The sequence below is a fragment of the Monodelphis domestica genome, chromosome 8 (assembly GCF_027887165.1).
Source record: "Monodelphis domestica isolate mMonDom1 chromosome 8, mMonDom1.pri, whole genome shotgun sequence".
Taxonomy (NCBI): Eukaryota; Metazoa; Chordata; class Mammalia; order Didelphimorphia; family Didelphidae; genus Monodelphis; species Monodelphis domestica.
In genome coordinates, this window is record NC_077234.1 from 196,554,271 (window position 1) to 196,572,896 (window position 18,626).

Consider the following 18,626-nt stretch of genomic DNA (forward strand, 5'->3'; position numbering starts at 1 on the left):
TCCTATAGCAGCTCTCTAGTCAGCCAGAGAACAGTTTACTTCTCTATTTCAAGAATAAACAGTTTTCACCCAGCTTACTTTTTTTTTATTTCAAAGAGGAAGACAGTTAAAAATTTTAATGTAACAAACAAATAAATATATATTTTTTTTAAACTAGTTTGCAGGGCACTGTGCCTTTTTTCTACATTAGAGAAGATATTACAGGTGAGATTCTAATCTGTTTTTCAGCTACTGCTCACTCACTTGTGTTTCTAAATCTAGTCCTTGGTTTCACTGACAAAGACAAAATGGTTTTCTTTCAAGGAACATACTTCAAAAACCCTTGCTGCTCAAAGTACATTAGTTGGAAGGGCTGGTCTTAAGGGCAAAAAGTAAAGGGGAAAAGAAACTAGGCTTTAAGACAGAAGAGAAACTCATGCCAAATGAAGATTTTTTAAAGTAATTCACAAGTACTATATCTACCCTTGACAGGTCATTTTATTCTATTTAGTACTTTTTATTCTCTGTGGTTTATAAACTCATAAGCAAATGTAAAAGGACAGAGAAGCTTATATAGCTGATAATGCTCTATACCAGATTGGTGGCCTAGTTAAACTTCCCCTTTGACATTGACAAAGCACTGTTCCAAAAAAAAAAAAATTTAGCACAGGAAGAAGATGAAGAAAGAGGAGGAGGAGGAGGAGGATGTAGAAGAGGAGGAGAAGGAGGAGGAGGAAGAGGAAGAGGAAGAGGAAGAAGGAGGAGAAGAAAGAAGAAGAAGAAGAAGAAGAAGAAGAAGAAGAAGAAGAAGAAGAAGAAGAAGAGAAGAAGAAGAAGAAGAAGAAGAAGAAGAAGAAGAAGAAGAAGAAGAAGAAGAAAGAAGGAGGAGGAGGAGGAGAAGAATGAGAACAAGAGTAGAAGAAAGAAAGAAAGAAAGAAAGAAAGAAAGAAAGAAAGAAAGAAAGAAAGAAAGAAAGAAAGAAAGAAAGAAAGAAAGAAAGAAAGAAAGAAAGAAAGAAAGAAAGAAAGAAAGAAAGAAAGAAAGAAAGAAAGAAAGAAAGAAAGAAAGAAAGAAAGAGGAAGAAGGAAGGAAGGAAGGAAGGAAGGAAGGAAGGAAGGAAGGAAGGAAGGAAGGAAGGAAGGAAGGAAGGAAGGAAGGAAGGAAGGAAGGAAGGAAGGAAGGAAGGAAGGAAGAAGGGAAGGAGGGAGGAAGGGAGGGAGGGAGGGAGGGAAGGAAGGAGGGAGGAAGGGAGGGAGGGAGGGAGGGAAGGAGGGAGGAAGGGAGGAAGGAAGAAAAACTCACAGGGATTGTGCTATCAAATGCAATTTCAGGGAATAAAACCTGAAGCTGATTTCTGTTTAGATCTGTTGTGTACCAGTTGGAATATGAGTGCCTAACAGTGAGACAGAGTAATATGATCCATGCTTTAAATAGCTGCCAAATAACCATGCCGGGCTGGCAGCATCATACGTGTTGCAATGAAAGTGATCTCTTTCAAAATAAAGCCACATTCACAGAGCCTATGTAGTGGGAAAACCGGTTTTCATTATCTCTATGTTTTCCCTTTTTTATATTTAAATCATTTCTCTATTATAAAAGGATGCTAATTTAATTTGGATATTTTTCTTGGCTTGCCTGTATTTCAGAACCCACCCAACATATTTCTGAGGAGACTTGTGTTCCTAGGTGGTCTGTTCTTGTTAAAGTGGGCATAAAGTATATAGCTATGCTCCCCCACTCGTGTATTTTCTTCAAGGTCTTGAAGCATGTAGCAGAAAATGCCTTAACCCTAATCTTTCTAATTACTCTAGACTTTCTAATATGTAGGGAATGCTAGAGTAATAATAGTAACTCAAATGTATCTGGTGCATTATGGCTATATAATGTTTTTACGTATCCTATCTTGTTGTCCCATAAAGTAGGTCATGCAAATCTAATTTTGCAGCTAGAGAAATTGAAGTTTATAGAGGTTAATGATCACTAGAACAAGGTGACAAAGCTCTAGTAATAGAAGTGGAATATGAACTCAATGCTCCTAACTCCTAGAGCACTCTGTTTTTCCCAAATGCCATATTTCTGCTCTTCAAAATCGTATAATTGATAGGAGACAATGTGATGTCTTCCATTTTTGTATGGAAGCGGAAACAATAAGAAAAATGCTACTGCAACGCTTTATCTTCTTGCTTTTAAAAGAATTAACAGGGGGCGGCTGGGAGGCTCAGTGGATTGAGAGCCAGGCCTAGAGATGGGAGTTCTGGGTTCAAATATGACCTCAGACACTTCCCAGCTGTGTGACCCTGGGCAAGTCACTTGACCCCCATTGCCTAACCCTTACCACTCTTCTGCCTTGGAACCAATACACAGTATTAACTCCAAGACTGAAGATGATGGTTTAAAAAAAAAAAGAAGAAGTAACAGTTAAGAAATCCAAAAAAAAGAAAAAAGAAAAAAAGAAATTTATTTGACAGAAAAAAAGATCATAGCTCTTTTAAGCTATAATGATTATCATTGAGATGTGCCCAGCCACCCACCATAAATACTGTGAAGGAGTGATTTCCAAAAAAAAAATGAAAGATTACAAAAAAATGTTTAATTTCTTTAAAAAGGAAATATCCATTTTTCCCCTGAATTGAATTATAGGATAATAGAGTTAGAGCTGGTAGGAACCATGTCATCTAAAGCTCTCATTTTACCAATGAAAAAAAATAGGACCAAGATTTAATGACTTGCTCAAGGTCATGCAGGTATTGTTAGTGGCGGATTTTGAAATCAGTAACTCTGACTTGATCGTTTTAGATGCATTTTGCTACAATATCATAGACAATGACCAAAGAAGAATGAGGAGCCCTTTTGTTTTGAAAAGTTGGGATTTTACCTTGTGAATGCAATGCTAACCAACATATCAGGATTTCTTTATGTTCCAGTCAAGTGTTCAAAATATTTTTTTTTCCTTTACTATTATGCTTTGCTGAGTGTTTAAATGTCATTTGAAATTTTTCCACTAAACCTTCCAAGCACCAAAAATGCTTTGTCCTTATATCAGAGTGTAGGTCAAACCGGATAAAAGGAAATGATATTTCCATTCCTACAAGGCTCGGCTCACTTACCACTTCCTGTAACATGAGGTTTTCCCTAATCCAAGCTGGTAATATCTCCCCTCTAAAAAACTTCTTCCTATTTATTTATAATATGTACTTTCATAAAACTGGGTTGTACATTTCATCTCTTCTAAAAGAATACAAGTCTTTGTATCTTTTGAACATAGCTATAAACACATAGTAGGTACTACACAAATGTATATTAACTGATTGACAGTGCAAAATCGGTTATTATTGACACTCCTTTTAAAAGCTGTAAACAATGATGAATATAATCACTCAGTACATGAAAAACCTGAGAGTAGAGTTTGGCCTTTCTTTTAAAAACCCCTTATCTTCAGTCTTAGGATCAATAATGTATATTGGTCCCAAGGCAGAAGAGTAGTAAAGGCTAGGGAGCAGGAGTTAAGTGACTTATCCAGCTAGGAAACAGACTTTAGTCTATGGTGGCACAGTTATATTACCCTTTGAGCTGTGCTATGATATTTTGACTATCAGCATGAAAAACCAGCTGAGAATGTAGAATTTGAGAAAAAATAAAGAACAGGGAAGCTGGAAGGAGCCTTGAAAACCATGCAGTCTGGTCCTTATCTAAATTACCTCAAATTTCACACCTAAAGAAGCTCATACCAAGGGAGGTTAATGGATTTCCCCAGTGTCAGAAAGCAAGATCCTTCCCTCCCTACTCCACTCCTTTTTTGTTGTTTTTCTGTTGCCTCTTTCTGAGGATGGAAAGAGACAACCTTGAAGCATAAGGTCTAAATTTCTTTTTCTATAAATTTAGAGGGTTGGATTAGATATTCTCCATGGTCTCCTTGACTTGTAGACTTCTCATCCAATGAATCTATCATTCAACTAGGAAACCAGGAGGTTTTGTTAGGTAATGTCATAAAATAATGACAGATTATATTTATGTTAAGTAATTTATGTTTTATGGACTTCTTCCCACAGTCATCCTATGAGGAACAGAGTTCAAATATCATTACTCCCATTTTACAAATGAGTTTCTTATGGTCAAGAAAATTAATATCATAGAATCATAGCATTTCAACTTTAGAAGGAATAATCAACAAACTTATTTGTTGAACCCTGAACATAGAATTTTTCAGCATAACTTCATTCTTATATCCACAAGGAAGAGAAACTTCTCTAAGCACACAAGGGTGAATATTTTCATACTCTTCAAAGGAAAAAAACAACAACAACAAAGGATCATGGACAAAATTAATGGATATAATTACAAGATAGAATCATTGATGTCCAGAAGAAGGTCAGGTTAACTGGAATGTTCTGAAGAAGAGATAAAATATTTGTAGTAATGGATTATAGTAAGTAGCACAAATGGTTCCATTGTTCTTAAGAAACCAAGGTTCTCCATGGAAAAGCCTATTCACAGAGTTCTTCAAGACAGCAATATATAATCTACTCACACCTTCTGCAGCAATGTAAAGCTTCTAGAACCACAATATTAAAATAGTAGACTGAGGATTTATTATTCCTAGAATCCCATTTCCTTATTCCAGAAGAATTTCTTTATTTTACAGATGGGAAAGTTGAAGATTAGAGAGATGAAGTGACTCAACCATAGATACACAGTGAGTTATCATCTTTGTTTCAAATCTATTTGATCCGGAGATGAGAAGTAATTGCCTGGAAGAAGTGTTTGACAGGTAGATTAATTTTAAACTGTGGTTTTTATTACCTTTGAATGTATTTTATTTTATTAAGACATCAAATTAAATTAATAGTAAGGTGATGCTTCCCTTGAAATTTTGAAAGTGTTAGATCTATTTAGGGAAGGAAGATATCTTCTATCAAAAATTATTTACAAGTTAGCTATTATATGCCAAGTACTATAGAAAGAGCAGTACCTAGGCTAGGAAACTGGCATTTTGTCATGAGTTATCAAATCAAAAAGGCTAATAGCAGAGTATTTCCCTCAGAATGTCTACTAGGTTCCTTGTTTGTCCTCCATGAAGCTGGTTCTTGGATTCTCTGTCTCATCAGGATCATGTATTCTATAAGGTCTTAATTTGCCTAAAAAGATGATTTAGCATCACTTTTCAAGTTTTTTGGCCCAGGTTTTCTGGTTATATGCCCCATATTGCTGGTTAGTGCTCTTATTATAAGAATCAATCAAATGATTGATCCGCAAAATATATATATATATGTATATATATATATATATGTGAGTGTGTGTGTGTGTGTGTGTGTGTGTGTGAGGTACTATGCTAAGCACTGCAAATACAAAAAATACAAAAATAGACAAAAGACAGCCCCTACTCTTGAGGAATTTACAGTTAATGAGGTGTTACAATCTAAAGGGAATTATCAAAGTGCCTATCCTTTATGAGCTTATGCACTACCAGCAATTTGCTACTTTACAAAGTTTATGCTATGATTTGGCCAACATTAGATAACCAACTAGTCAAGTAATAGATGTTATTTTGCTTTTTGTCTAAGAAAAAATATTTTCATAATTTTTATTAATATTATAATAATAAACACCTAAAGATCTCTAAGAAGTCCAAGTCCCAGAGTAATCCAGTAAAGATTTTTATCCCTCTTTTTATCAATTATACTTAGCCTTCAACTTAAGTTTCTTCTAATATCAAATCTGGTAAATCAAAATAACAGTCATAGGTCAAGAGATGGAAGCTAACTAGTTTTCCTGAGATATGTTTAATTGAGCATATCAAAGGTGTCAAATATGTGTCTTATAGTTCTAGAAACATCCTTAAGTGCCACAGAATCAGATTAAAATGTGATAGGGAAATATTTAATAAAATAAAAACAAAATTGAATATAGATAATGTTAACATGTATTTTTCCAAGTTAATATATGACCTAAAGGGATTCTTATGTACTTAGTGGATCCATTTCTGTATGTTTGACACCATTTATATCATCTTTATCTTGTGTTCTCAGTGTGACATGGTAACTTGAAATAGAATAAGTATACAACAAGTATTTGTTGAATTAAACTTCCATGTTTCTATCTCCCATTGGCAGAGCTAAACATTCCACTAGATACTATCTGATTTTGTAACAATCCCAATTCCTCTTCCTACTGAGGAAGAGGTACAAAAATTAAAAAAAAAAACACCTAGAAATTAAAAAACACAATGGCACCTCAGTTTTTCATCTGGGAAATAGGAATAATACCTATACGAATTACCCATAATAATATCTGTAAAATTGGTGTGTCGCCTCATTCCATTTTTCTTTGGAAGCTCTTTTTGTTAGGAAGTTCTTCCCTATATTCAACTGAAACCTGCTTTTTTATATTTCCACCTATTAACCTTAATTATTATGAATAATGAAATATGGACTTTCTGAATTAACAGTAACATATTGATCAATTCCTTTACAATGATATTGACATATGTTATCACTGGGGATGAACAGAATATATTGAATCCCTCTTGTGCATGATAAGTAACCTTCCAGATATTTGGAGACAGCAACCTGATTTCTTCTTGGTATATATTCTTCTCCAAATAAGTATCAGTAAATTTTTTCAAACATTTCAACCAAGTTCTCATTTGACATTTCTTTAAGTCTTAACACCACTCTGGCCATATCTTTCTTCTTTGCCCCCTCCCACATTATTATTATTATCATCATTAGAATATTTCTCCATGGCTACATAATTCTTCCCCTCTTTCTTCCCCCTTCCTGGAGCTGACAAGTAATTTCACTGGTACACATGTCTTATTATTCAAAACCAATTTCCATATTATTCATATTTGTAATAGAGTAATCTTTTAAAAACCACAACTCCAAATCATATACCCATATAACCTAGTGATGTCATCTGTTTTTCTTTTGCATTTCTACTCCCATAATTCTTTCTCTAGGTGTGGATAGCAATCTTTTTCATAAGTTCCATGGGATTATTCTTGATCATTGCATTGCTATTAGTAGCAGTCTATTACATTTGATCATTCCACAACGTTTCACTTTCTATATTCAATGTTCTCCTGGTTCTGTTCATTTCACACTACATCGGTTCATGGAGATCTTTTCAGTTCATATAGAAATCAAGCAATTCATCATTTATAGAACAATAGTATTGCATAACCATTGTATATCATAATTTGTTTAGTCATTCCCAATAGAGGGACACCCACTCATTTTCCCATTTTTATCACTACAAAAAGGCCAGGTATAAATATTTTTGTACAAATATTTTTTTATCTCTTTGGGGTACAAACCCAATAGTGGTATTCCTAGATCACAAGACATGCAGTCTTTTAAAACCCTTTGGGCATAATTCCAAATTGCCTTCCAGAAGGCTTGGATCAGTTCACAACTCTACCAGCAATGCATTAGTGTCCCAATTTTCTGGCCATACCTTTCTAAATGCATCTGAACTAATGAATATTCTGCCTAAAATTTGGCACCAAAAATTGAAAACACTCTAGTTATGTTCTGAGGGACAATATAGTGGGACTATCATCTCCATTTGCTCTGTTCAATATATGAAGACTTTATTTCAAAAGATGGTAATGTCCATAGCAACTTAGTGTTCCATAAACCAAAGATCCAAGTGTTGGGAGAAAGAATTTGCTATTTGACAAAAACTGTCGTGAAAACTGGGAAATAGTATGGCAGAAATTAGGCATAGAGTAACATCTCACACCATACACCAGAATAAAGTCAAAATGGATAATTGATCTACAAATAAAAGGGTAGTACCATAGACAAAGTAGGAGAACATGGAAATGGTTACCTTTCAGATTTACAAATAAGGGAATAATTCAAACATGAAATAGAGGACATTATGAAAAATGAAATGGATAATTTTGATTATATTAAATTTAAAAGTTTTTCTACAAAGAAAACCAATGCAACCAAGATTAGCAGGGAAACAATAAATTTTGGGAGAAACTTTATAGCAAGTCATCTCTGATGAAGGCCTCATTTATCAAATATACAAAAAATTGAGATGAATTTATAAGAATACAAAGCATTCCCCAATTGAAAAGTGGTCAAAGGAGATGAATAGGCAATTCTCAAAGGAAGAAATTAAAACTATTTTAGTCGCATGAAAAAATGCTCCAAATCACTATGAATTAGAGAAATGCAAAATAAAACAATTCTGAGATACTACTTCATGCCTATCAGATTGACTATCATGATCACAAAGGAAAATAAGGATATGGGAAAACTGGGATACTAATACACTGCTAGTGGAACTATGAACTGATAAAACCATTGTGGAGAGCAATATGAACCAGGCTCAAAGGGCTGTAACACTATTCATTCCCTTTGATCCAGCAATACAACTACTGGGTCTGTATTCCAACGAGGTTGAAGATAATGTAAAAGGACCTGTGTGTATCCAAATATTTTTAGTGGTTCTTTTTGTAGAGGCAAAGAGTTGGAAACTGAGAGGGTGTCCTTCACTTGGAGAATGGATGAATAAGTTGTGGCATATGGTTGTAATAAAATACTATTGCACCATAAAAAATGAGGAACAGGATGAGTTCAGAAAAACCTGGAAAGATTTATATGAACTGTTGCAAAATAAAGTAAGCAGAACCAGGAGAACAATGTATAGAGTAACTAAAATGACTTAAACTATTATCAGCATAGCAAGTTCCCAAGCTATCCACAGTAGAAGAAAGAACTGTTGGAGTCTCATTGCAGGTCAAAACATATATCTTCCTCTTTATTTTTTTCATGAGTTTTTATTGTATGTGTGATAAATGTCTTCTGTCATTGGCATGAGCAATATTGGAAATATGTATTGCATGAAGGCACTGATATACTTTATATTAGATTATTTGCCACCTTGGGGAGGAATGGAAGGAAGGGAAAGAGATAATCTGAATCTTAAAATATCAGAAAACAATTATCAAAAATTGTTTCAATATGTAACTGAAAAAATAAATATTTTAAAAAGACTTTATTGATCACCCAATTGCTAATACATATCCCATCTTATATTGGACAGCTTTATATATAGTTGCATTAATTGACTTTATGTTTATTCTTTGGATATTTTATATATGAAAATATGTGTGTGCATATATATCTGCATATGCTATGTATTTGTTATTGCCCCCATTAGAATATAAGCTCATTGTAAGTAGTTTTCATACTTGGTATTTTATGACCTAAACCCAGAACCATGTTGTGTGTCCCTGGATAAATCATTTAACCCCAACTGACTAGCTCTTACTACTCTTCTGCCTTAAAATGGATATTTTGGATCCATTGGGACTTGGGAGATGTCCAGGGTCTCTGTCATTGGCTCTAGTTCTCCATCTAACCATTTAACAGTGGGATTATGTTTTACAAAGGTATACTGATCCCCCCTTCTCAATACTTGGGAGTACATCCCCTACCCCTTCCTTCTGAAGAGGAGGTTACATTTACAGCTTAGCTTTATTTCTATATAATGTAGTGTCAAGTTCCAAAATCTAAAGTCTGAATCCTCTCCTTGGGCACAAATCATAAGACTCTAGTAAGTAAATACCAGATAATTTCAAGAGACAGAACACTTATATTTGGGGAATAGCAACAAAGTCTTCACTTAGGAGTTGACACCTGAGTTGAACCTTTAATTCTAAGAAGTATAAGTAAAGAGTGAGTAGAATACTGCCTTGGGAAATGCCTGGCATTGGGTAAAAGTGCAAAGGCAGATAACAACAAATTTTCTGAACCTGAGTCTAGGGAGCTAGCCATTTTGGCAGCATAGTAATGTAGACTAAAAACAAACAAACAAAACTTTCCCTTAGGTAATTATTATTATTAATGATAGTTTCTGCAAATGATGAATGTTCTACATTAGCAGAAGCCCATTTTTAACAGCAATAAAAGAAAAGCTAAGGAAAAATAGAAGAGGAGAAATTGGAACATTAATGGAGAGATGGCTACATCTTCAGTAAATGATATTGCAGTAATTATTGTAAACCTACTTAGTGAGGATATATAGACTGTTCTGTGGCACATGGACTATATTTAGATGATAAGTATTTTGTTCTTTTATATATTACCAGTGTATCATTCACCATTTTTCCAAATATGAGTTATTCCAACTGTTCTATCACCAAACAGCAAATTTAGAGAATTACTGTCACCTACATAAAGTATTCAAATCATCATTAGATGGTTTATAGAATTAATGATTTTAGAATAATGATTATGAATTATAGAATTCATAATCTCTTATAGAAACAGGAAAATGTGAATAATAATTTACATGAAAATGTGTAAAGACATAAAATTAAACTAATATATGGTGATTAAAGATAATATATAGTCTTTGCAAGTGGAGAACCCTCCAAAGACAAGTCTGCTTTTCATGATATAGTCATTGCTGTTCGAATGAAAATAAAGGCATAGCAGATCACCAAGTCCATCTCCATAGCTATTTGGGGTTGTTCCCTCACGTACTTCTCTACCTGATGACACTGTTCAGGCTAATTTTAGATGGTCCAAGGAATGGATCTTCTCTTGCATGCACAAGTTCTCTATTTCAGAAACCATAAACTCTAACAGGATGTTTTTACTGTGATTCAAACTAAATGTTCCTTTCTTAGTTTCATCATCTTGATATACTCTGGACTATGTTAAATATTTCCCCTCCCTCTCTAGTGCTTAACATTTTTCACATTCTGTATTAGAAAATTTTGTCAGGTCTCTCTCCTCCTCTCCTTCTTAGACTTAATCATCACTCAGTCATGCCCCTAATATATTTAGCACCTTCACTCACTCATCAGAAATTAAGTCCCTAATTTCCTCATCTTTGACCTTTTTATTCTTACATAGGGACCTACACTGTAGATAAGATTTAAAGGGTCTAACCAAGGTCAAATAAATGAAGGTATTTCCTGTTCTTCCTGTTCCTTTGAAATGAGATTATTTTAGAAGGAGTTAAGAATTGGGTTTGCATTCAATTAAATGACATTTTTTTTTCATTTCAATCCTGTATCATACTGCAAATTTCATATCTAGATTTGATTTGTGACCATTCATAGATTCTTTAGACATCAGACTGTAGGTCATGCTTAAGCAGCTGGTCAGTTTGGTAAATTCAGCAAAAGTATCAGGTAAATCTTGAACCTAACTGAACAAGACTAATGCCCTCTTTCATATCATAGTCTTTCAAAAACTTAAAATTCAAAATTTTAAAAGCTTTAAACATATTAGGTCCATTTATAGAAGTTCTGTTACTACTACATCTTGGTAGGCAGCCTTGGTGGTACAGTAGATAGAGTACTGGACTTAGAGCCAGGAAGACCTATATTTAAATCCAGTCTCAGACACTGTAAGAAGTTACAGAAGGAAAGAAAAAATCAGGTCCAGCAATGCAAAGGCACAGCTCAAGTGGTGGAAGGGCAAGGAAGACTCAAGATTCCAGGAAGGAACAGAATAGCTGGGAGAATTCAAAAAAAACTGCCAGTTTACTTCTGGTCAACTCTCTCCTAGAGTGGACCATCTGAGAGGAGGACCTCTGAGATGGAGGATCCCTCTGGACACTGACTACCTTCCAATGAACCCCTAAATCTCTCTGGTTCCAGCTGAAGACAAAAGTAGACTGGGACTTTATAGAAATCCGTCTACTGAGAAGATCTTTTTCCCCAAATTGTCCTGAACTTCAACTCATAGACAGATTAGTTTAGCAGGAAGGACAAACCCAACAATTGACCAAAAGGAGGGTCAGGCAGACAACCTGAAACCCTCAGGATTTGGGGGGAAGGTCAGTTGCTAATTAATAGGGATTCCTATCTCCCACCTTCCTCACCCAACACCCTCACTCTCCCTGCCCTGTGTGTTCTCAAAAATAAAGTGTTACCATTTATATAAGGTCTGCCTGCTTGCTGATATCAAAGAAGGAGACTGAAGATTTGGGGAGAATCATACCATTCCCCCAACGGGAGAACTAGTTCAAGACCAGGGCTGAGGAGTGAACTAAGTTTCAAAGGGAAAGGTGCTAATTGGGATATTGCGAGGATACAGAGGCAGGAAATTTACTTGCCCCTCAGCAACAGCTAAGATCAAGAAGGGAGGCAGTGGGTCATTTTTCTAAGACTTTCTCCTCCAGTCCTTAACCTCTATCTTCCAAACCCAGTCTCTGAGGAGACATATTCTGTCCCTCTGGAAGATAAGTTGTACTATCTTCCCCAAGGGGAAGAGAAGGGAGGTTCAATCTCTTCCCTCTCTCCTTTTCTTCAGTTCTCTCATGCTTTCTCTCCAGTTCCCCAGTGTGTGTGTGTGTGTGTGTGTGTGTGTGTGTGTGTGTGTGTGTGTGTGTGTGTGAGACCTCCTTCTGGTCATATATTACAACATGTAGTAGCTGTGTGAGCCTGGACAAGTCATTTCAGCCCTTTTGGCCTTAGTTTCCTCAACTGTAAAATGAGGGAAAATAATAGCATTATATCATAGGACTGCTGTGAGGATTAGATGAGATATTTGTATTGTTCTTTATAAATATTAAAGTATGATATAAATGCCTGTTATTATTATTAATATACCATTATAACTTTGTATTAAATGTTGTCCAATGTTAATAATTTATTTTTATGCTAATAATTTTTGAAAATGCTTAAGAGCAAAGCTAATGCTAGTTTCTACCGTATTTTTTTTCCAAATATATTCCTCCTAATACGGAACGTACAGTAGATAGAGAGTGTGCTTTGGGGCAAGGAAGAACAGAATTCAAATTCATACTCTGAATATAGCTGACTTTGTAACCTCCGGCAAGTTATTTACCCTCTTAATGCTTTAGACAACTCTAAACTATAAATCTTAGAAATTGTTGCTGTTTAGTCATTTTCAATCATTTCTGACTCTTCAAGACCACTTTTGGTGAAGATGCTTGCTAGAGTGGGTTGTCTTTTTCTTCTCCAGCTCATTTTGCAGATGAGGAAACTGAGGCAAGCAAGGTCAAGTAACTTTCCCAGAGTCAACCAGCTAATAAATGTCTGAGACTGGATTTGAACTCAAGAAGATGAGTTTTCCTGATTCCAGGCCCACCAATCTATTCACCATGCCACCTAGCTGCCCCAAATTATAGGGATACCAACTAGCACTTGTGTGGAGTTTCCTCTCCAAAAAATCTCCTACACCAGTGAATCACAGGTATTATCTGCCCCTCAGTCTTTCCCATTCCCTTCGATATTCATACCTGAAGGTGGTGTTGTTGTTTCCCAATAATTTGTAATCTGTATAATTGCTCATGGCCAAATAGAATTAAACCAATTGTTTGTGCAAACATCAGGAGAGATGGAGGAAAAGCTTCACCAAGGACAATGAATGGATTTGCTACACTTTATATACTATTTGGTGTAAGTATTGGAGAAAGGTCTAACTTATTCAACTAAAAGTTCGTAGCCTAAGAATAACCTCCCCTGAATTTACTGGGAATTTCAGCACTCTTCTTGGAGGCCAAACATAGATAATTTCATTTGGTTAGATGAAGGCCATTCTGAAATAGGTATAATGCTCCAGGAACGAGCTGCAGGATGGAGCCAACTGAAGTTGATTGAACTAACTAGGGGAAAATATGGCAGCATTTATTCATTTACTTAGCAAAGGTTACTTACCATTGCTTCTTCTGGGCATTGCCACTAGATTAGGAAATGTGTTTGAAATTAATGTGATTGATGCATTACAACTGTAAAATATTTCCAAAGTGTGGGCCTGTGGGAAAGTGTCATACATATCAAACATTCAGCCAATTGCTTTGAAATGAATGTATGGTACCAGCATAAGTGTTCTAGAAAGTGAGGATAACCATCTGAAAGTTATAAATATTCAAACCTTTACTAAAAGCAGATTGTAGATGAGATTTAAATGACATACACTACATCAGAGCAAGGCTAGATTCCAGAGTTCTACAAAAAGAAATTGTATTTACAGATGACGTATCCTAATCAAATGCATCTAGCAATGTCTGGAAGACTTAATAGCACGGCGTAACTTAATATTGCAGTCAATATGTATAGCAGAACCTATAATTAATTTTCTAATAACCATGTCAAAAGTCAAGAAGGAAATAAAACAGTAAGAAAATTAAAAGAAAAAATCCAGAACTCTCAAAAAAAACCCCCAACATTTATCAACATAATTGAAATGACTTGAGAGACCTTTTAAGCCACTGAGACTTCTTTGATTGTGGGCATGCCCTTTAGCTGTCACTAAAATGCTCTCATGATCTGCTCGCTATCTCAAACTCTTGTTATTCTTCCCTACCCTTTTCACACTGAACTGCAGAAATCGGCCTTAATGGAAAAGTAAATGAGTAGCAGAGAAGGCCCTGGCAGTCTTTCAATTACAAAAGCAGTTGGACGGGAAGCAACCTTCAACCTACCCCACTGCATCTTCTAGGTGGTCACCCTTTCCTTGTCTCTTAGCAATCAATGCCTTTAGTATTTATAACAGCTGTGGAATGAAGCACTTTGAATTGAACAAAGCCAACAGCATGTCTCTGTTTTCCCCTCTCTAATACTCCACTACTCCATGATGGCTTTCCATATGCAAATGGTACCTATGCATCTCAGATGGATTTGATTTTCATCTAAACTGGGGCCAAATGAAACTAATCTCTAGGATATTAGAAATGCCCAGACTGCTAAATCACAGACTGACGTTCCCTGAGGGTCCTTTCCCCCTCGGGGTGTCAAAGGTGATTAAAAACATGAAAATGTGAAAAAGCCCGTTTTCCAGACCGAGAAACTGAAGTACCATAATGAAAGGATTCCCAGTGCTGGGAAGGAGTTCAAGGGCACATAAGGACATGGGAAAGGTAATTTATTACCAGATTTAACAAAGCCACCCTGGTCTGATACTCAGATAGAGTTATTTTGAATGTTTATGGCTTTTGAATATTAAAAGCATACTCCATAAGTAAATCTTTCACACTGAGAAGCATCAGAGCAATATACTTTTAAAATGGAAATTTTAAAATATTAAATAGAATTATACCCCAAGCTAAGGCTTTTGACTTCCGTGAAATTTTAAACTTCTTTACATGGAATATTTTATTGATTTGATTCTGTATTCGTTTTTGTAAATTCATTCAACATTGGATACATTCATTTTGGCATTTGCCTTTACTATCTCTTAGTATGCATTAAGGTTTACATGAACATGCAAAATTTGAATAAAGATAACGAGGTTCATAAAAATTAATACATGTGCCATTCCAAGCTGTATATGTACACATTAGCACCGTCCCTGCTTCCTGTTACATTTACTGGTGAATTTTTATGGCCAGCACACTAGGAACAACTGGTGTCTATTTTTAAACAATAAAGAATTTGTTCATTGGATCCAATGAACATGTATGCAGATATGTATGCCTGTGGTGGGAGAGATGGATTGAGTTACTCTATCAACATTTGTTTGCCATTCTTAAGCATTCTCCAAAGACCTTTTTCTTTTCTAACAGCAAAAAAAAAAAATGCCAAGAGGCAGTTTAAACAACCACAAAAAATCCTTATTTGACCCATGTGATGTTTGGTTGTTATCAGTTCCCCAGAATTGACATGAGACCCAACACTCTCCCAGTGCTATTAAAAAAAGAGACCCACGAGAGAGAACGATCCTAAAAGAACTGAAAATCCGTAATTGTATCTGGATAAGATTGAGAGGTCTTTACTTTCAGGAGGGATCTGGGTGCCTTCTTGTCAGAAGGAAATTACAAATAAAATGATTCATTTAAAACACCTCTAGAGTTACACCAAACAACCCAACACTGGGATAATTGAAACACCATGTAAAGATTACATTCCACTTAAAACATTTCAGCAAAATTGTGATATCCCCCATTGGTGGCCGAAAGACGACTAGGAGTGTATGTGAATATGTCTCCCCACAAGGAGAAACAGTAATCCAGACAACAGAGAGAAAAAGATCCCGGCTGGGGCCAGCAGAAATGACCAGCCATACACCACGTAGGGTGTAAATTCTGAGCAATCTTTCCTCTTCATGTTCGTGTAGCTTTCCATGTCTGCCACAGCCTGGACCCAGATGACATATAACACCACCACCAAGGAGAACAGGATACCTAAAAAAGACACATTAGAGCGGCTTTACACATTTTGGAAGCACAGTAATTCTACAAACATCACACTGATAACCAGAAACTAATATTCAAAAGGTGCAGGTAGAGGGTTTTAGAGGGCCTATCCTAGGTTAAAATCTGCCCTCAGACACTAGTTCAGATACTGGGCAAGTCACCTGACCTCATTTGCCTCAGTTTCCTCACCTGTAAAATGAGCTGGAGAAAAAAAAATGGCAACCCACTCCAGTATCTTTGCAAAGAAAACCCCAAACAGGGTCAAAGGAGTCAGACATGACTGAAAATGACTGAAACATGACAAATTTGTAGGTTGAGACATAATCAACCAATGATGGTATTTAATTTGAAGAAAGAAAAACAAGAAGAAAATACAATCATGGAAGCAAAGACTTGGGGCTAGAAGAAGCTTCAGCAGCCATCTAATCCAAACATCTCCTTTAACATATGAAGAAACTGAGATTAATTGACTTGCCCAAGGTAATACAGGTAAGATGGGCATAAAAAGATAACACTGAGATTTCATGATGCCCTCTAATGCTTCCCCTGCTCCCAAGAAGAATATTAAAGATTTCATTAAGAAAAGACAAAAGGACATAAACATATTTTGAAAACTAATATTCTAAAAATAAATACTTCGAGTATCTATCATTTTTTCCATGAGGGTACTCTCCCCACACATACAGATCACCAGCCCCTGCAGAAGCAGTTTCATGGCATGCTGCAGAATAAAAAATAAAGTGGTATACAAACATATAGTAATATAGTAATGATACTTTGTCCCTAGCTATACTGATCATAGAGAATTTCAGCACAGATTCAATTCCATTCAGTTCAGTAGGAAAGCAGTATGTCTCATGGCAAAGGAGGGTTTGAACAAGGACAGGGGACCTGGTTTTAAATCTCAGCTCTGCAACTTAGATTTTCACTGTTTCAAGAAATATCCCTTTGAAAGTACAAATCCAGGTGCATTTGGACTGATAATCTACTTTTTCACTTTAATCATTGCTTATCAGCTACCTTCCTAGAATTCTTTAATGATAAGATGTAAAATATCTTGAAGGCAAGGACTCATTTTTTTCTTTGTATTCTTTCTACCTAGACCTGGGATGAAGATGTTGTTGTTCACTCCTTGTTTGCAAAGAGGACCAGTGACATTAGGGATGATGTCCTGACTTGCTCATGAACTTGATTTAAACGAAGCAGAATTTCAGTCATCAGTCTCACTCTTTCTTCCAGAGACATCCAGAGACTCTCTTCCAGACTTCCAGAGACAAGACAAAGATGCAGTAAATGACCTTGGTTTCTTAGATGTCTAATCAAGATCTAAGTATGCCACAGTGCCTGCTTCAGCTGCCTTCATGGCACTGGAACAAACTGTTCTATCTGCCCATTCTACCAAGAGAAGTCTACACATGCTTGGGGCAGACAACCCTCTAACTCCCCAATGGGGCTCGAGATCTGTCTGTCCTTCTCCATTTGGTTTATCGCAGTGTGACTGCTACATGCTACAACTTCTTGAAGCCACAAATGAGTTGGGAGGAAGGTAAATACCAAAGGTGGATGAGCCTTATAAAGGGCTCTGCTAGCCCTCACACCAGAGATGCTAATATTTCCGGAACACGCCCCAAAGTAGGCACTTAATAAATCATCAGTGAATGATTGATTGCTATTCCCAATTTCCCAAAATCTAATTCCTGGCTATGAGGGTGATCTGACTGCAACATTTATCACGCCATTGATCATCAGGGTTGATTCAGCTGATCTGGCAGGCTAGGTGGGTGTCCCCTTTCTAACTCACCACTCCATTGTGCATCCCTCCCGAAGCTGCTTGATCGGTCAAAGAAGATGACCTTTCCTGATAGAGGTGTACAGATCTTCTGTCAAGGGTATACGAGTAGCTAAAAGCTAACTCCTCTTCATTACTCACTGTCCTATTTCTCTATTCCTAACCATATAGCACTGGATATTATTGGAGAATAAAATTAAATTGAGCTGATTAAACCTGATGCCAATTTTTAGAGTGCAACCTTAGCCAGGTCCACACCCTTCTTTGGCAAACCATCTTTGCTACTAAATAATCCTCTATCTCATTTTCCAAAGAAAGTATTAAATATTTTTCTTCATTTTCAAATTCAAAATTAGAATACCCCCACCCACATTCAGAAAATGGCTTGGCCTTCTACTTCATCGAATAAACTGAGCTTATACCAAAGGAGTTCCTCAAACTCCACTCTTGATTTCCCAAAACATCTCAGTATAATTATCTATCCTCTTCCTCTTCCCTTTTGTCTTTGTATCCCTATAACTGCTCAAATTAATCCCTTCATCTGTTCTTTCTTCAGTTCCAGATATTCCTCCAGCAACTACCCCCCCTCAAGTATCTGAAATCTCTTCCTTGCCACTTTCTTTCCATTTGCCAAAAAATGTTTCAATCTCTATGTCTAAACACCTTTTACCCACCTTTAGGGTAAATGGGACACTTTTATCAAGCTTAACTAAGTATCATTTA

At 36.1% G+C, this 18,626-nt stretch overlaps 1 protein-coding gene across 1 annotated transcript in view; it reads right to left on the bottom strand.

Moving 5' to 3' along the window:
• Positions 1-13,832: 13,832 nt before the first annotated feature.
• TMEM182 (transmembrane protein 182) overlaps positions 13,833-18,626 on the bottom strand; it is an 89,182-nt gene continuing 84,388 nt past the window's right edge. The window contains exon 5 of the mRNA XM_001371414.4: positions 13,833-16,102. Coding sequence (XP_001371451.1) covers positions 15,882-16,102 — 221 coding nt within the window. The 3' untranslated portion in view covers positions 13,833-15,881. The remainder of the gene's footprint in view (positions 16,103-18,626) is intronic.